This window comes from Rana temporaria, chromosome 2, assembly GCF_905171775.1.
Source record: "Rana temporaria chromosome 2, aRanTem1.1, whole genome shotgun sequence".
NCBI lineage: Eukaryota > Metazoa > Chordata > Amphibia > Anura > Ranidae > Rana > Rana temporaria.
Window position 1 is genome coordinate 132,584,113 of NC_053490.1, and position 17,633 is coordinate 132,601,745.

The following is a 17,633-nucleotide window of genomic DNA, read 5'->3' on the forward strand; positions in this document are numbered from 1 at the left end:
GAACGTTCGTAAAAAACGTCAAATACGGGGGTCACAGTTAATATACATAAAACACGCCCACATGATCCACATTTGAATTAGGCGGGCTTACGCCGACACAGATACGTTACGCCGCCGTAACTAAGGGTGCAAGTTGTTTCTGAATACAGAACTTGCGCCCTAAATTACGGCGGCGTAACGTATCTGAGATACGTTACGCTGGGCGGACAGATAGACGATTCTATCTGAATCTACCCCTTTGTATGTGTCTTTTTTCTATTATATTTTTTGTACATCTGTACATCCTCATTGTTTACTGTGCTGTTAAAGTCCAAATAGGTTTCAATCTTTGGGTTCCCCTCTCTCTCTCTTCAACATATTATATACGGATGTGGCAATGTGAGTGCTACTTTTTTCATTATTCCATTTTTTCAACCTGACTAACTATGTAACATAATTTGAACTAATCTGTTCTGCCATACATATAAAATGAATGCAAGGAAATAGACACAATCTTACAAAACATCTTTTAAAGGCTGCTTGACATGATCACATCAGCATTTAACTTTGTTACACTGCATGTACAATTAAAATCATTGTGAAAAGATAACTCATCTCTAAAATTTTCTTTGTTAACCTTTAAAAAAAAAAGTAACTGCATCACTAATAAATTAATCAGTTTTATGGAAACCTTTACCTTTCATAGGTCCTTACAATGTTTCCTTTCTGCAGGATGCCTCCATTGCACATCGTTTCCACAATATGAGGGAGAAATATCCTGAGAAGTTTAACAGCAGGTGAATATGGGGATGCTGAGGTGCTGAAGACTTATGCCCTGTACACACGATCTGTTTGTCTGATGAAAACGGACCGATGGACCGTTTTCATCAGACGAACCGATCGTGTGTGGGCCCCATCAGTTTTTTTGAAAAAACAAATAGAAAAAAACGATCGTCTGTGGGGAAATCCATCGGTCAAAAATCCATTCATGCTCAGAATCAAGTCGACGCATGCTCGGAAGCATTGAACTTCATTTTTCTCTGCATGTCGTTGTGTTTTATGTCACCGCGTTGGACACGATCGGATTTTTAACTGATGGTGTGTAGGCAAGACTGATGAAAGTCAGTTTCATCGGATATCTGATGAAAAAATCCATCGGTTCGTTTTCATCAGACGAACCGATCGTGTGTACAGGGCATTGGGCTCAGTTCAAACTGCTGCAACAGCAAAATCGTACAACTTTGACTTCCTTCTGGCTTGGATGCTATTTAGGAACCTGTACAAGGGCTGAGATCGCACCCAAGTCAGACCAAAGTAGTGCAGGAACCTTTTCTAAAGTGTCGGAACGCCTTGTGTAGTGTCAGTTGAAGGGGTTGTAAAGGTTGTTTTTTTTGTTTTCTAAATGGGTTCCTTTAAGCTACTGCATTGTTGGTTCACTTACCTTTTCCTCCGATTTCCCTTCTAAATGTTTTTTTTCTTTGTCTGAATTTCTCACTTCCTGTTTCTCCTCAGTAAGCTGTTCTGGCTGACTAACCACCGCTCGGATGATGGTGGCAAGTTTACTGAGGAGAAACAGGAAGTGAGACAAAGAAAAAATTTAGAAGGGGAATCGAAGGAAAAGGTAAGTTAACCAACAATGCACTAGTATAAAGGAACCTATTTAGAAAAAAAAAAATTTACAACCCCTTTAAGACGACTCTCATAAGAAAATATTGAATTTGACATGTCATGCGACTTGGGTTCCCACAAGTCGGATCTCATGTCACAGCAGTGTGAACCAAGCCTTAAAAACTTATCTTTCAGAACTACCTTTATTACTGCATATTGTCATATTTTTAAAGCTAAAGAAAACTATGCTAAACAGACACAGATAAATGAATGACTATTCTGAATATTTAATTCTTGGGTGGTAGGATGAAGAATAAACTCTGGTATTTTGAGTTTGCAACATCAGAAACAGTTTTCTCTACATGTAAGAAGTTGAAGGATTATGTAACAATAGAGGTGAGTGTTTCTACTAATGTCTATCAAAAACAAAGCATGTCACTGTACCTGTATCAGAAAAGTTTACTATAAAGTCCTGGCAATTACTGCCTTTCACCTGCTGGGGGCTCTCTGCTTTGGATTTCCTCTGGCATTTTTTCCAGTGGTCACCAGAAGGTGGCTCTGTGCTGATCCTGAACCTCTGTAATATTCAGACGCTGCACCATGCTAAAAGTGCTTCGGTACTTTGTTCAATGCATGCTTAAAGCGGAGTTCCGGCCACAATTTCACTTTTTAAATATAAATACCCCTGTAATACACAAGCTTAATGTATTCTAGTAAAGTTAGTCTGTAAACTAAGGTCCGTTTTGTTAGGTTGTTACAGCATTTAGACACTTTATAAAATAGAAATTGACTGGGGCCATCTTAAGTGTGGGCATCATGAAGCCAGACTGTATGACTTCCTGGATTTCAGTCTTGCAGATCTCGCACATGCTCAGTGCTGCACAAGCAGTGTAATAGGTTTCAGATCAGGTTTCAGCACCTGTACTGTCCAAGTCACATGATTCTTCGAGACTGGGGAGTGCACAGACTCCTGGAAAGTTACACCCACTACATTCCCAGGAGTCTGTGCGGTGAAGCTTAAGCACCTGGGTGCAGGAAGAGGGAAGATTAACTATTCTGCCTAGCAACAACACTTTGAAGGCATCTAAAAAAAAAAATTCTTAAAGGACTAATGACATTTTTTTAAAACTACTAATGTAATGTTATATTTATGGGTGGAACTCCACTTTAAGCCCCTTGTGAATGATCCTGTCCTGTACCATGCCTAACTTGGTCATTTGTCTTACCCTCTTTCCATGTGGTTTTCTGGTTGTGCTTTGCACTTCCTTACCTATTTGCATTTCCAGATTGATTTTGTTTCTATGCTTTTGTTATACATTGTCACTATACAGTACATTCCTGGTTATATTTAGTGTGAGTTCTCAACCTTTTTCTGGTATTTTTACATAATGACATCCTGCCAGATGGAAACCAGTGCAACACTTAAGCCCTGTACACACGATTGGTTTGTCTTATGAAAACAGACCAATGGACCGTTTTCATCGAACAAACCGATCCTGTGGGCCCCATCGTTTTTTTTTCCATCGGTGAAAAAAATATAACATGTTTTAAAATGTTCCTATGGATAAAAACCCGATAGAAAAAAAAACAATCGTCTGTGTGGAAATCCATCGGTCAAAAATCCACACATGCTCAGAATCAAGTCGACGCATGCTCGGAAGCATTGAACTTCATTTTTCTCAGCACGTCGTAGTGTTTTACGTCACCGCGTTGGATGCAGTCGGTGTGTAGGCAAGACTGATGAAAGTCAGCTTCATCGGATATCCAACGAAAAAATCCATCGGATTAGATTCCATCAGATATCCGATCGTGTGTACAGGGCTTAACAGGTAAAATGGTAGTTGTCGGGGCCTTACGCTTACAAGTTGGCCATACATTAGTACACTATCGGTTGAAATGTTTTGTTTTAAGAATGTTCGTTTGACATTCTAATTATTAGTGGGGACAAATTAATGGTAATTTTCTACAGCAGTGATGAAAAAATTAATTAAAGAATAAAGATTGAACATTTTTCCCCGAATGAGTTAACTTCTAACAGCGTATGTGCTTTTCATTCAGTAGAGTTTGTTTGTTCCCAAATTGAATGTTAAAAACAAACAAAATTTGTGAGAGCCGGTTCACACTGGGGCGACTTGCTATCCGACTTCATGTCGCCTCAAGTCGTCCCAAGTCGTGCTGTAGAGAAAAACAATGGAAGTGAATGGGAGCGGTGTTAATACACACGACTCAAGGCGATCCGACTTCAGAAAAGGTTCCTGTACTACTTCAATCCGACTTGTAGGCGATTTGTACCCATTGATTTCAATGGAAGTCGCCTCAGAAGTCGGATCACTGTCTTATCTGAAGCTACTTTCCAGGAAGATAACATACATTTCTCAGGCAAACCTCTCCCTCCCCCTCCCTCTCCCAGAGCTGATTGTTGTTTTATTGGCCACTGGAAAGTCTCCTGTCCTGGAGACGACTTCAAGTCGTGTTGTAAATCGCCCCAGATCGCCCTGTGGTTCATGTTCAAGTCGTGTCGGAGTCGCCTCTGAAAGTCGCGCTGGAAGTCGTGTCGCCCTAGTGTGAACCGGAAAGTCTTTTGTATGTTGTTTTTGAAGTTATTGAAAATGTTTATACGAACGTTTGTTCGTTACTGTACTATATACTGTTATATGGCCAGCTTTACACATAGTAGGGATTCCTGTAGCATGGTATATAATGGCATGAATTGCACAGGCATTCTTCTACGTCTCCACTCAAAACATTCCACAGTGTTTCTTTGTATTCATTTCTGTTTCAAATATATGGATTCAATGACTTTACAATCACTTTAAGAAAAATTATCTTTAGTAAAAACAATGCTTGACATTAGTAAAAATTTACCATAGTACTGTTTTTCAAACCTATTTTCAGGCCCAATCGCCAGCTTATGTTCTGTGGATAACCAAACAAATCACAAGTTTTCATTGCTAACATACGTATCTCCACACATGTGCTCCTGATGTTACCTGTAAAACATGCACTGTGGATTGCTGAGCTGATGAGATTGCATTACCTCCCCACATTCCAGTATAGTGAAGAGGGGTAGAAAAAAATCTCCATGGCTCTTAAAGTGGATCTTTATTCACATAATAAAAATTAGCAAACAGACAGGCTTATTATTAGGTCTCTTCTGCATTAAAGAATTCTTACCTGCTTGCTCTCAGTGTACACAGAGCTGCACATGAACAGCTCAGTGTACAATTTCAGCATCTTCCGAGATGAAAGAACTCCGGTGCTTATGCAAGAGTTGCGTCATCCAGGCCCAAGTTAATCAAGATGGTCGGCTGCTGGCGAGGGAGCTTGTAGATGCTGCATCGCTGGAGTAGAGGTGAGTATAGTTTTATTTTTATTGAAAAATCCTTATAAGGTATTGGCCTCATCGCAGATCATGGCTAATCTACTTCACCAGCAGAAAAAAACAAATGTTAATGTCTTTAGATAATCTTGAATAATAGTAATACTATTGTACATTTAGTGTATTTTTTTTAACTCTTACTTATGTTTGTATCTGTTTAAGTGCTGTGGCTCCCCTTTGGATCTCAGTTCTGTGTCTTTAGAAGGCATTGCTGTCATTAACATTCCAAGCATGCATGGTGGCTCCAACCTGTGGGGAGAGACAAGGAAACCTTTGGGAGAAGCTCGAAACGCTTCATGTCAGAACTTACCAGAGGCCATCACTGATCCTGAAGCCTTAAAGTCATGTGTTCAAGGTGAGACAGAGGGCCTAAATTGTGCCCAAGATATAGTACTTATTAGAGGGTAGGATAACCATGTTGGTCTCTCCAATTTTGTACTCGGGAAGATGGTATCAAGTTGAAAGAATCTCTTACAATATATCATTCAGTGGTCATGATTAAAGCAGGACTGCTTAAAAAGGTCTAAAACAGTGGTCTTCAAACTGCGGCCCGAGGGCCGGATGTGGCCCTTTGCTTGCCTTTATCCGGCCCTTGGGGCACTATCCCTCCCACTGATACGAGACACTATTCTTCCGGCCCTCCAAGAGTCTGAAGGACAATAAACCGGCCCTTTGTTTAGAATGTTTGGAGACCCCTGGTCTAAAGGATAGAATTGTTTTAGTTGGTGCTTCTGATTCAAAATAGGAAAAAATGTGGGAGGATTAAAAGGAAGTCTTTATTGAAAGAAAAGTAGAGGTTTTTACTAAACCTCCTCTATCAATATGCAGTCCAGTATGAGGCACTGTTAAATTCATCAACGAAAATATTTTTCTCTGAAATTTGACTGAACTATGACTAAAACTAAAATGGAATTTTAGTCAAAAGACTGACTAAAACCAATTTAAATATTGACACCAAAATAAACACTGCACTACCACATAGGAATAAGTAGGAAAAAGGCTTTTCTTATATTTTTTCCTAAAATGTAATGTTGGTGATATATTCAGATAATATGTACAACGACATTACAGTTTTTTTTTCTATTTTAAACTTGTACTTCTGTTTGTCAAGCAAATATTGTTGTTTGTTTATGAAACTTGGTTTTATTTATAAAGACGTTATATATGACGAAGGGCTAAATCTGTGTCTATAGCGAAAGTTCAAACCTTAATAACATAAATAATAACATATTATTAGATATTTACTCCAGGAGTATACCCAATCGAGGCGGCAGGCAGTGGCGGGGATTGGGCAGCGGTTGACATCAAGGATCGGCGGGGATCGGGCAGCGACAGACATTAAGGAGCGGTGGGGATCGGTGGACATCCAGGAGCGGCGGGGATCGGGGGATTGGCGGACATTCGGCTGCATCGGGGTAGCGGCTCCTGTGTTTTCTGCCCTTTAAATTTCTGCTGTGCATCTCTTCCCCTCCTAATAGGCATCCAATAGGATCGCCTGTCCTTTCAGCCAATTGGATGACAGGTATCAGACCTGCTTTCCGATTGGCTGGGAGGAGGATCGGTGTTGCAACAGCGAATATTCATTCACTGTTGTAACACCTAGGTGGGCTCTTGGCGCAATGCTCTGCGTCACAAGCCCACCCTATTTTAAAGCCTATTAGAGCCTCTAACTCTAATCATTTGCTTCAAATAAACACCCCGCCGCTGTAATTTAGGCGTCCTGAAAGGGGTCGGATGCATGAATAGGGGGAGGCAGCGGCTATGGATAGAGCATGAATAGGGGGTGGTGGCCGTGTATAGAGAGGGTGGTGCTCGGGCACCCCTAATGGATGGACCGCCACTAATTAAAACTAAAATGGTATTTTAGTCAAGACTATGGCTAAAACTAAATCGAAATTTGATGTAAAAATTTCCAGTGTTATAAGGACTTTTTTAGCATTTCTCCTTGGAGCTGCAGTTTTAGTCCAACTGGAATTTGACTTTGTAATTGGGTGGCAGTCATGTGTCCATTTAGACCAGAAGAATACATTGTTGGTTTAGCTTTTTGCTGCTTTTATTTCCACAGACCTCAGTGATAAGAGGCTAGAAGTGGTGGGGCTTGAGGGGGCCATGGAGATGGGACAAATTTACACTGGACTAAAAAGTGCAAGAAAACGACTGGCCAAATGCTCAGACCTTACTATTCGGTGAGTATTTATAACTTTGACTCTATACTGTTCTAATATAAATATATATATATATATATATATATTTATTATATATTGCATGTCGGTAATTGAGTATAACATATTGGTGATAACGCTGGCAGTTGGCAACTAAAGGATCCATTTTGTGTTTATATAGTAATCTTCGCTTTTTTCTGTAATGCCAGGGGGCACTTACTTCTGACAGGCATCTCTATATTTTTATTTAATATTGGAATTGTCCCTGGTTAGTGCTATAACTGCTGTTTTTCCACCGTTTCTGCCCAAGACAATGTCCTTACTGTGCTACTGCTTTTGTTCTAGGATTTTCAGTGTGGTGGGATTTCATACATTTAGGTTAGGCCCCACAGGATTGCAATGTGCTGGGCATTATCTCCCTTTCCATTAAAGTAAAGTGTTTAAAAAACTCTAAAACCCATATGCCTATGCCTTGGCCTTACGGCAAACAGGAACAACTATTTTTGAAGCTTTTGGGTTTCTTATCTAGGCACCTTGTTGTAACATTAGAAAAGTTCCCAGGCTCCTCCTACAGCTCTGTTCATGTGACATGTATATCAGAGCAATAGGAGGAGCTCCAAAACTTTCATACTTCATACTGGGGGTGCAATCAGAAGTGTGTGATACCAGTGCTCCCCTCCCCACCCTACACAGAACCTCACTGTTATACCAAGATCACCGCAGAATACTGTGAGCAATGTCATTCATGGCTGTACATTGACCAGCATAATGATTATGGGATTACAGCAGGTGTTATTGCTGGAACCCAGCTTCACCCCTAGCCCAGCTGTTGAATCTTGGGTGGTATTGGACTGTTTTGTTGGCTGTCTTTTTCTTCTAATTAATGCTTTGGCAGTTTTTGTCTGTCGTTTACACTCAAGATTGTATTGAGACGCTATGACTACAAGTACTGTATCTGGTCATTGTTTGTATCCTACTTGACCCTTTGCAAAATAAAGGAATTACAAAAAAAGAAATAAAAATATTGGGATCCTGCTACAAAGCACTTAATAAGAATGCTGTGTTGTGCAAATACGATTCTAATTTGTATATACAGAGAATGTATTTGGATATCGCCTGTGACATCAGCCCGTGAGCTACAGCAGATATCTTCATATCATGAGCAACAGATCACTCTTATAAGTGACATTTTGCAGGTCTGGATCAGATCTCAACTTGCCTAATCCACATTACCTATAAAAAAAGTGATAAATGATTTTATTTATTCTATTGTGTTGCTTAAAAATAACAAACATCTTATACTTACCTGCTCTGTGTAATTATTTTGCACAGAGCAGCCCAAATCCTCCTCTTCTCGGGTGCTCCTGAATCCTCCTTCCTGTTGCGTGACCCCACAGCAAACAGTTTTCTATGGGGACACTTGAGCCGAGCCACAGCTCTGTGTGTCCATTCAGACACTTATTGGCTCACTGACTTTGACAGCAGCAGGAGCCAATGGCACTCCGCTGCTGTCCTAGCCAATGAGGAGGTAGAGTACTGGGCACCCAAGTTTCTCCTGCAACATCACTGGATAGAGAGGGGGCTCAAGTAAATATTAGGAGAGCTGAGACACACAAAAGGGTTTTTATCTAAATGCATTAAGACAAAAAACCTTCTGCCTTTACAATCACTTTAAGCCCACGTTCACATCGGGACGATTTGGCATGCGATTTGACATGTCAAATCAGCAGCTTTTGTCGCCAATGACACCGTTCAAATCAGTGCGACGCACCGATTCCCAAAGGCACTACTTTTGGCGACTTTGGGGGCGAATTGAGTAGACATCTGTGCAGAAACCCAAAGAGATGTCTCTCAAATCGCCCCTTAAAGCGGAGCTTCACCCTAAAGTGGAACTTCCACTCACCGGAACCCTCCCCCCCCTCCGGTGTCACATTTGACACCTTTCAGGGGGGTGCAGATACCTGTCTAAGACAGGTATTTGCACCCACTTCCGGCCACACAGAACGTCAGATCCCGTCCCCCCCGTTGTGTTCTGGGAAACACTCAGGTCCCAGAACACAGCGGGAACCAGTGAGCATGGCGCAGCGCGACTCGCACATGCGCCGTAGGGAACCGGGCAGTGAAGCCGCAATGCTTCACTTCCTGGTTCCCTCACCGAGGATAGTGGTGGGGGCAGCAGAGTGACAAGCGATTGCTCATCTACTGCTGCCGACGGCGCTGGACTCCAGAGGAGCTGCACTTTAAGTCGGACTGCATTTCCGGTTTGAAATTGTGCGAGTTCAGCTGAAGTCAGCTGAGTCAGTGTGAACCTAGGCTCTGAGTTCTTCTGAAGTTATTGAGCAATACCTGATGGTCCTGCTAGAAATGCATCCTGCTCCTAAATTCCCATATTTGGGTGACTACATTGCCTTTTAGTCAAAAGGTTTTGTCAATTATATTTTGTGGTCATTTTCTGGGGATGACTATTACTTTTTAGTTTTTTTTAAATATCTCTTCCTAATTAAAACCTAGTCAATAAAAATATTTGTCCCCAAATTAACGTCCATTTTGTCTTGAATAAAAGATGTGCAATATGTGAGGTTAGACTACAAAAGCTCTTATTTATAAGGTAAGGAACTGACCGTTATTAAATATTCCTCCTATTTGAAGAAAAATACTGTATATTATCATCATTTTATTCTTAATTACTAAGTCTCTGAAAAATTGAACAAATAAATTATACAGTTTAGCTGGGCTGACATTGTATGACATATAAAATGTAAACTTTATTTTTATGCAGAACCACAAAGCCACTTCCAATGCAGATTGATGGGGAACCCTGGATGCAGCCTCCCTGCACGGTAATAACTCATACATGTTTACAATGTAGAGGGGAGATAGTACAACTACAATACCGTTCAATACAGCAGGAATAGGAGGGCCCTGTTCATGGAGCTTACAATCTCAAAGGCTAAAAAAAAAAATGTCAAGAACTTTTTTCTATAATGCAAATTAATGCAAGCCATTGAACTAGCCCCATTAAAAACAGTAGCTACCCTGTGTTCAAATGGTGACTTGCTTATGTGAATTCTGAATTCTCGTATAAAGAGAGGTATGGACTCCAGAGAGAGAGATATCATTTTGCCCCTGTACAAATCATTAGTAAGACCTCATCTGGAATATGCAGTTCAGTTTTGGGCCCCAGTTCTCAAAAAAGGATATCGGGGGACTGGAGAAAGTGCAGAGAAGGGCAACCAAACTGATAAGATGCATGGAGGAGCTCAGCTATGAGAAAAGATTAGAGGACCACAGAGGACAAGGGGGCACTCTTTATGTCTAGAGGAAAAGAGATTTAATCTCCAAATACGGAAAGGTTTCATCACAGTAAGAGATGTGGAATAGACTCCTTCAAGAGCTGATTCTGTCCAGCTCAGTAGATTGCTTTAAAAAAAAAAAGGCCTGGATTCTTTCCTAAATGTACATAATATTACTGAGTACTAACATTTTATAGGTGAAGTTGATCCGGGGAAAATCCGATTGCCTCTCAGGGGATCAGGAAGGAATTCTTTAACCTGCTGTAGCAAATTGGATCATGCTCTGCTGGGGTTTTTCGCCTTCCTCTTGATCAACTGTGGGTAAAGGATTATGTATATGGGAGTGTATGATTTTTTTTTCTTTTTTATTGATTGAACTAGATGGACTTGTGTCTTTTTTTAAACCTAACTATGAATGATCATTATAATTCTGTCTTCCAGATTAAAATCACACACAAGAATCAGGCTCCAATGATGCTGGCACCCCCACCACGCTCTTCAAGCTTTTTTTCTCTTAAATAATATCTAGGGTGGACATTCCTTATCGTGATGACGATGACTCCTTCTGCCATCAGAAGTCAATGGACTATCAGCATAACCCCATCCCTTCCTATTACTCTTGCTCTAACTGTGCTGCTGTCTCAGCCCATATACAGAAAACCCCATTGCCATCTGCAGTGCTTTACAGTAGTTTGGGTAACAGCTGGGCTGTCACTTATTTTAGAACACGTGTCCAATATATAAGCAGAGTGCCAGTTTCCTGTTCTACGAAAGCCTTATATGCGGTCATATAATAATGACAATAGAATATATGTTATCCTTAGAGACCTGTAAAATATTCTCTCTGCACACGTATGCTTTGCTCTTAAAACCTGTTGTACAGATAATCGTGTTACTATAGCGCCTATAGTAAATAGAAGAGTATATTTTCCATATTTTATTTCATTTTGTGCCACTTCCGCCGCCAAAAAAGTCCTTTTGGTTTGTAATTCTTATGTTTACAGAATCCAGTATCTTTAGACTATTGTTAGAAAAGATGACTGGATTAGCACAAAAAACTTGTCTATACAGAGAATGCTCAGAATATGACAGACTGACCCCCTTTCACTTTTGAAGCGAAGATGTAATCTGAGGCTCCCAAGTCATGCTTGTGTTGGAGAGGAGGAGGAGTGGTGGGGGGGGGGACTGCCCACATCTGTACAGGATGGTACACAAGTTGCTTTGCCCTATGTTCCATAGGTGCAGTATGCAGTACAACAGCTCATGCAGAACAAGACTCATGATCTTCTTTTGCAGTTAACATGGGTACGAACCACATGGGAGATCGGATCACACTGCACTGTTTTTATTTATGTATTTTGTCTATTTTTTTTTAACTTATGAAGCATAAATTGGGAATGATTATAAACCATGGCTGAGATTACTCTGATTTAGGGTCTAATTTAAAATAAATGAATAAAATCTTTGTGGTTATTAGACAGTGCTTCACAAGGGAATCTCCAAAAGATGTGTTTGTCTGTTATTACCTTACCTCCTAACGGAAAATGTTAACATGAATGACCTGGATGATGTCATTGCTGATATGTGTACAAAAGGTGCAGGATGTGCCACGTGATGCCTGTTCCAGTGGCTCAGTAGTTAATGAAGTCAGGTTCAGGATGACAGATTTGGAGCTTGCACCTTCCAAAGCTAGTCTACATGATTAGGGAAAGGTTAAAACCTTTGTCAAGTTGTTTGTTGTATGTGCCGCCGTTGCGCAGATTTGTTCCCCATTTCTCTATCAAATTACTCTGTCCCGGTGTTACTTAACTCCTGTCCCAGTGACTAAAGTGGAGTAGAAGGCTCTAACCATTACCCCTAAAGTGTTTTTATTGCTGACTTTGGGGGTTATCCACAAAAGGGATACGCCGTCGTATCCCTGTTTCTATCTATGGAACTGATCCACAGAATCCGTTTACCATAGATAGGCAGAAGATCCGACATGTGTAATTGAATTACACTGTCGGATCTTAAGGATGCAATTCTAGGCCGGCCGCTAGGTGGCGAGGCCATTGCGGCCGGCCTAGAATATGCAAATGAACACTTATGGCGATCCACGAATGTTCCGACGGGCCCGTCGCGCTAAATCTACGTCGTTTACGTCAAGTAAAAATAGGGCTAAGTCCTATTTGACTAAGCCCTATTAAGTATGGCCGTCGTTCCCGCGTCAAAATTTTAAACTCTACGTCGTTTGCGTAAGACGTCCGTGAATGGCGCTGGACGCCATTTATGTTAACGTCTAAGCAAATGACGTCGGAGCGACGTCTGTTAGCGCAATGCACGTCGGGTTAGTTACCCGACGGAGCATGCGCAGTACGTCCGGCGCGGGAGCGCGCCTAATTTAAATGGGACTCGCCCCATTAGATTCGGCACGCCTTGCGCCGGACACATTTAAGTTACACCGCCGCAAATTTCAAGGTAAGTGCTTTGTGGATCGGGCACTTAGGTAGAAATTTTGCGGCGGTGTAACTTAAATCGGAGATTTAAGTTACGCAGGTTATTTGTGGATCTGGCCCTTTGTTCCTGTTGGGGATATTTTTTATCACTTCTTGTCCTAGATGGCACCAGTCATCAGAACAGAATGTGAATCCTTCTAATTCAGACAGACATCAGTACAACAGTGACAGAAATTCTAACACCCTGTTTTATCCAAAAACAGAATAAAAAACATCTACTTTAAACCTGTACCATGAAACATATACACCAATCAGCTATAACATTATGACCACCATACCCCTTTGAGGCATGGACTCCATTAAACTTCTGAAGCTATGCTGTGGTATATCTGGCACCAAGCTGACAGTAGAAGATTCTTTAAATACCATAAGTTGTGAGGTGGGGGCCCTCCTTGTTTTGTTTTTTTTTTTTTGTTTTTTTTTAGCACATCCCACGGATGCTCAATTGATCTGGATTTCTTGAACTTGTCCTTGTGTTCCTCAAACCATTCTTGAATTTATCGGACCAGACCACCTTCTTCCATTGCTCTGTGGTCTAGTTCTGATGCTCATGCGCCCATTGTAGGTGCTTTTGGCTGTGGTTACAGATCAGCACAGGCACCCTGTGGCTACGCAGCCCTATAAGCCAGTGGTCATCAACCCTGTCCTGCAGGGCCCACTAACAGGCCAGGTTTTATGTATTACCTTGGGGAGATGCAGTCTAGAATACTGCAATCACTGAGGAGCAAATGATATCAGCTGTGATGTATTTCAGTTATCTTGCAAACCTGGCCTGTTAGTGGGCCCTGCAGGACAAGGTTGATGACCACTGCTATAAGCAACAAACTGATGAACCTGTGTCTTCCGATACCTTGCTTTCGGAGCCAGCATTATCTTTTTCAGCAATCTGAGCTACAGTAGCTATTCTATCAGATTTGACGTCTTAGGCCAGCTTTTGCTCTCCATGTGCATCAATGAGCATTGATTGCCCATGACCCTGTCGACAGTTCACCGGCTTTTCTTCTTTGGACCACTTTTGGTAGTTTCTGACCTCTTCAGACTAGGAACATTCCACAAGAACTGCGGTTTTGGGGATTTTTAGACCCAGTAGTCCAGCCATTACATTTAGGCCTTGTCAAAGTCATTCAAATTCTTACCTATTTTTTATGTTTTCAACACATCAACTTCAGGGACAATATATTCACTTGCTACCTAATATATCCCACACTCTTTCTTTTTTTAATCCAACAAAAAAGTTTTATTGAAAGATTATTGGCATACAGTAATTTTCAGTGTTACATTGAAGTACATAGCAAAACATGCATAGCGCAAGAACGTGCTGTAGTAAACAACAACAAACCACAACATATAATTCCTTTTTTCTGTTTGTTTATCTATACTGTTTCTTACCCCACATTCATTCCCAGAAGTCTGTCCATGAACCAGTCCATGGGGGGGGCAAGCCCAGTGTATCCAACCATGGAGCCCATAAACTCCCAAATTTACGCATACTTCCCCTATGCTGGTAGCTTATTATCTCCATATGTAGCAGTTCTCCGATATTATGAATCCATTCCCTTAATGTTGGGGGATGCTCTGATTTCCAATGTACCATGATCAGTTTCCTGGTGTGGAAAATTACTCTATGAATGGCCTCCCTAGTGTACATCTCCCATTCATATTCTTCCAGTAGGCAAGCTCTCGGTTCCAAAGGTAAAGATACTTTAAATACTGACAGTATTCACCACTCCTGCCCAATAGGTATGTTATTTGGTGCAGCGCCATAATGGGTGAATAAGGTCGCCATGGTCACATTTACACTTTGTGGAAATTCATCAGCTGCAGTCTATAGAACACCCTGAGCTACATTCAGTGAACAGATGCCTACTGTAGGAAATATCTCCTCCCATTTCTTCCCATCCATCTGGCCTACATCACTCTCCCACACCTTCAGAGGATGCTGCCCCAAGAAGGACTGTAAAAGTATGGAATAACTGAAAAATAAATGCTGGAGCTGCGAGTAATAGAAATTGCATTGCAGTCAGAAGCTTATATTCTGCCTGCAATGCAAAGTCTGGAGCACTCCGTTGCAAAATATGTGCTTGAGGTGCATAATCCCATAGGATTTCCACCTGGCCCCAGCCTGCAGCTTGGCCAACTCAGTGTAGATATCATTAAACCAAATGACTATACTCAGTGTATCCATCAACCTACTGAATGTATTAGCACTTATTCCACACCTTTTGGATGAGATTGTATGTTGGCTACTTTTTATACGGCTTAGCAAAAGCTAGAGCTTCCTGTGCCATCAGAATGGGACCCCTACCTGTGGTGAATAGCATGATTGCCTGGGATGAACCAGCTGGCTTGTGTGTGGGCTTTTGATCAGTCCTGAAAATTCCAATAAGGTGTTGCAGGTGTGCAGCCAAGTAATACAACCACGGTTGGGGTAGTGCCAATCCATTGTCTTTGGAGATGATCTAGCTTGATCATAGGTGGTCTATCCTTCCAAATCAAAGTACGGAAGATAGAGTTCACTATTCTAAAGACTTTTAAGGGGACGACCACTGGGGCATTGTGAAGATAGTAAAGGAGTTGTGGCATGAGAATCATTTATATCAAGATTACCACGTTTTGACCCTTTCCCTAAACCTTAAAAGGAACGAGATGTTTAAATCCTGTGGGTTTGAGGTAACCAGGATCCCTAGGTACTTGAAAGATGTTAATAGGTATTGGACATGAAGAGGCCACCGATTGTGTGGCATCCCCATCTAACAGTAGTAAAGCAGATTTTGACCAATTGATATGCAAGCCAGAAGGGGTACCAAATTTCATTATAGGTTGTCATGGGCTCCTGCAGGGAAGTGTCAGTATCTCCTAACATGAGTAAAGTGTCATCAGCATATAACATCACTTCCCACCCACTTTCAGATGCCATTGTTACAAGATCAATGTTTACCTTGTTACCGGTCAGTGATCATAATGTTATGCCTGATGGGTTCTGCAGTTGTAGCTTATACACCAAATTGTTAAACCATTGCCGTAAATGCAAGTTACCTGGCTCCAATACTTTAAATATCTAGAACAAGTCTACATCCATGGATGTACTAGTGAAAACTGCCTACTTGTTCTGGGTCAGTGACTCAAACAGTATTGACACCATTGGATCAGCTTGTCAACCAGCTTTTTCAGATGGAGAGGTCAGCAGTGGAAGAATCAACAGTCCTGTTAAAAAAAAGATAGGAGATATCTGATACAAAGCCCTTTTCAGTTGAAGTCATCTGTCCAATCTCCTTCATATTTGTAAAGATTACACCCATATTTGTAAAGATTACACCCACCTTTTCATAAGTAACCCAAAACCTACATCTGCTGAAATAATGATTGCATAATACCAGCAGACTCCTTGAGCAGACATTAAATATCTGACCATACTTATGGTAACCCAAAGATTTTTGCAGTTACTGTCGAAAGCCATAATCATTAACATGTCTTGGGCATATTTGGTTGGTATGATTTAACACTTAGTAGCTTGCAATTTGTTGAACTCTTCTTGCATGCACATGCCCTCTAATGCTTCATGATACATAGGAGAGATTTCATTTACAGCTCACCTACTAAAGTAATTTTGGTATGGGTGGGGCCCCTATTGTGTACTTCCTGCACACATTTAAGGGAATTAAAATTATATATGCCCCACTTTTTTCTTCAAAATGTTCTGCTACCATTTTTTGGGAGCTTTAATGAAATGGGCAGATTGAGGTAGTTTTTAATAGTGCCTCTTTTATGAAAATGGTACCATTGCTGCACCAAATACAACAAAAATTACCTCCAGTTCATAGATAAAACTGGAGGTAAATAGCACCTACTATAAGTTGGTGTATAGTAGGATGGCATGTTTGATCCCACTACCCTGTCACTTTAAAGGACGCTGTTGACTTTAACCAACGATGCTGTACAAAAATGGCAACCAATTTATAACTAGCTTTACGAGAGAAGAAAAAAAAAAAAATACACAAAGGGTTTGCACAGCGCATAAAAAAAAAAAAAAAGTTTCTAGAGCACCTCACCAGCTAGCCTTCAAAACAAAGACCCAAAATGGCACTAGCTTATAATTTGCATAATGAAAAAGAAAGTTAGTTGCACATGTAGAAGCTGCACTGCCTCAAGGACCCCCTTATTTAACATAAATAAATCTATACTGGATTTAATCATGTTTTATAGCTGCCTGGAATTTAGTTTTAAATTTTCACTGCCACCTCTTTAGCAGCACCATCTACATTAGCTTGTCTACATTTTCTCAAACTACTGTCTGCTTTCTTTCAGAACCACAACCATATACTATTAGAAAATATAGTTACATGAAAGTGGTTAAGCATAGCCAAAACATAATGTATTACAACCTAACCATTCTTTGGATATAGCTGTATAGGTTTTCATTCTCCCCCCCCCCCCCCCCCCAGGCATGAAAATATTTAGCAACATTTAGAAAATAGTTTCCTTTACATGAAGTTACAAGGACACTGAGGCATACTAGCATCATCTTATTTGTGCAAGCTACCAATTCCATCACCCCCACAAAAAGTTGATGTGAAGCCCGACATATTTGAAGTCCATAAGTGAGCCTGGCTCCTTTCCTAAATACAATAGAAGAGCAAGCATAGACACCCAGGAATAGAAGTGCATCATTTGCAGGCACACTGGGCTTTAATACATACAGCACACCTACTGGTCAGTA

At 40.9% G+C, this 17,633-nt stretch overlaps 1 protein-coding gene across 2 annotated transcripts in view; it reads left to right on the forward strand.

The window, feature by feature from the left end:
• DGKA (diacylglycerol kinase alpha) overlaps positions 1-11,926 on the forward strand; it is a 275,733-nt gene extending 263,807 nt beyond the window's left edge. For both annotated transcript variants that reach the window (XM_040341070.1, XM_040341071.1), the window contains 6 exons: positions 712-776; positions 1,893-1,983; positions 5,129-5,321; positions 7,032-7,152; positions 9,908-9,968; positions 10,863-11,926. In XM_040341070.1, coding sequence (XP_040197004.1) covers positions 712-776; positions 1,893-1,983; positions 5,129-5,321; positions 7,032-7,152; positions 9,908-9,968; positions 10,863-10,943 — 612 coding nt within the window. In that variant the 3' untranslated portion in view covers positions 10,944-11,926. The remainder of the gene's footprint in view (positions 1-711; positions 777-1,892; positions 1,984-5,128; positions 5,322-7,031; positions 7,153-9,907; positions 9,969-10,862) is intronic.
• The last annotated feature ends 5,707 nt before the right edge of the window (positions 11,927-17,633 follow it).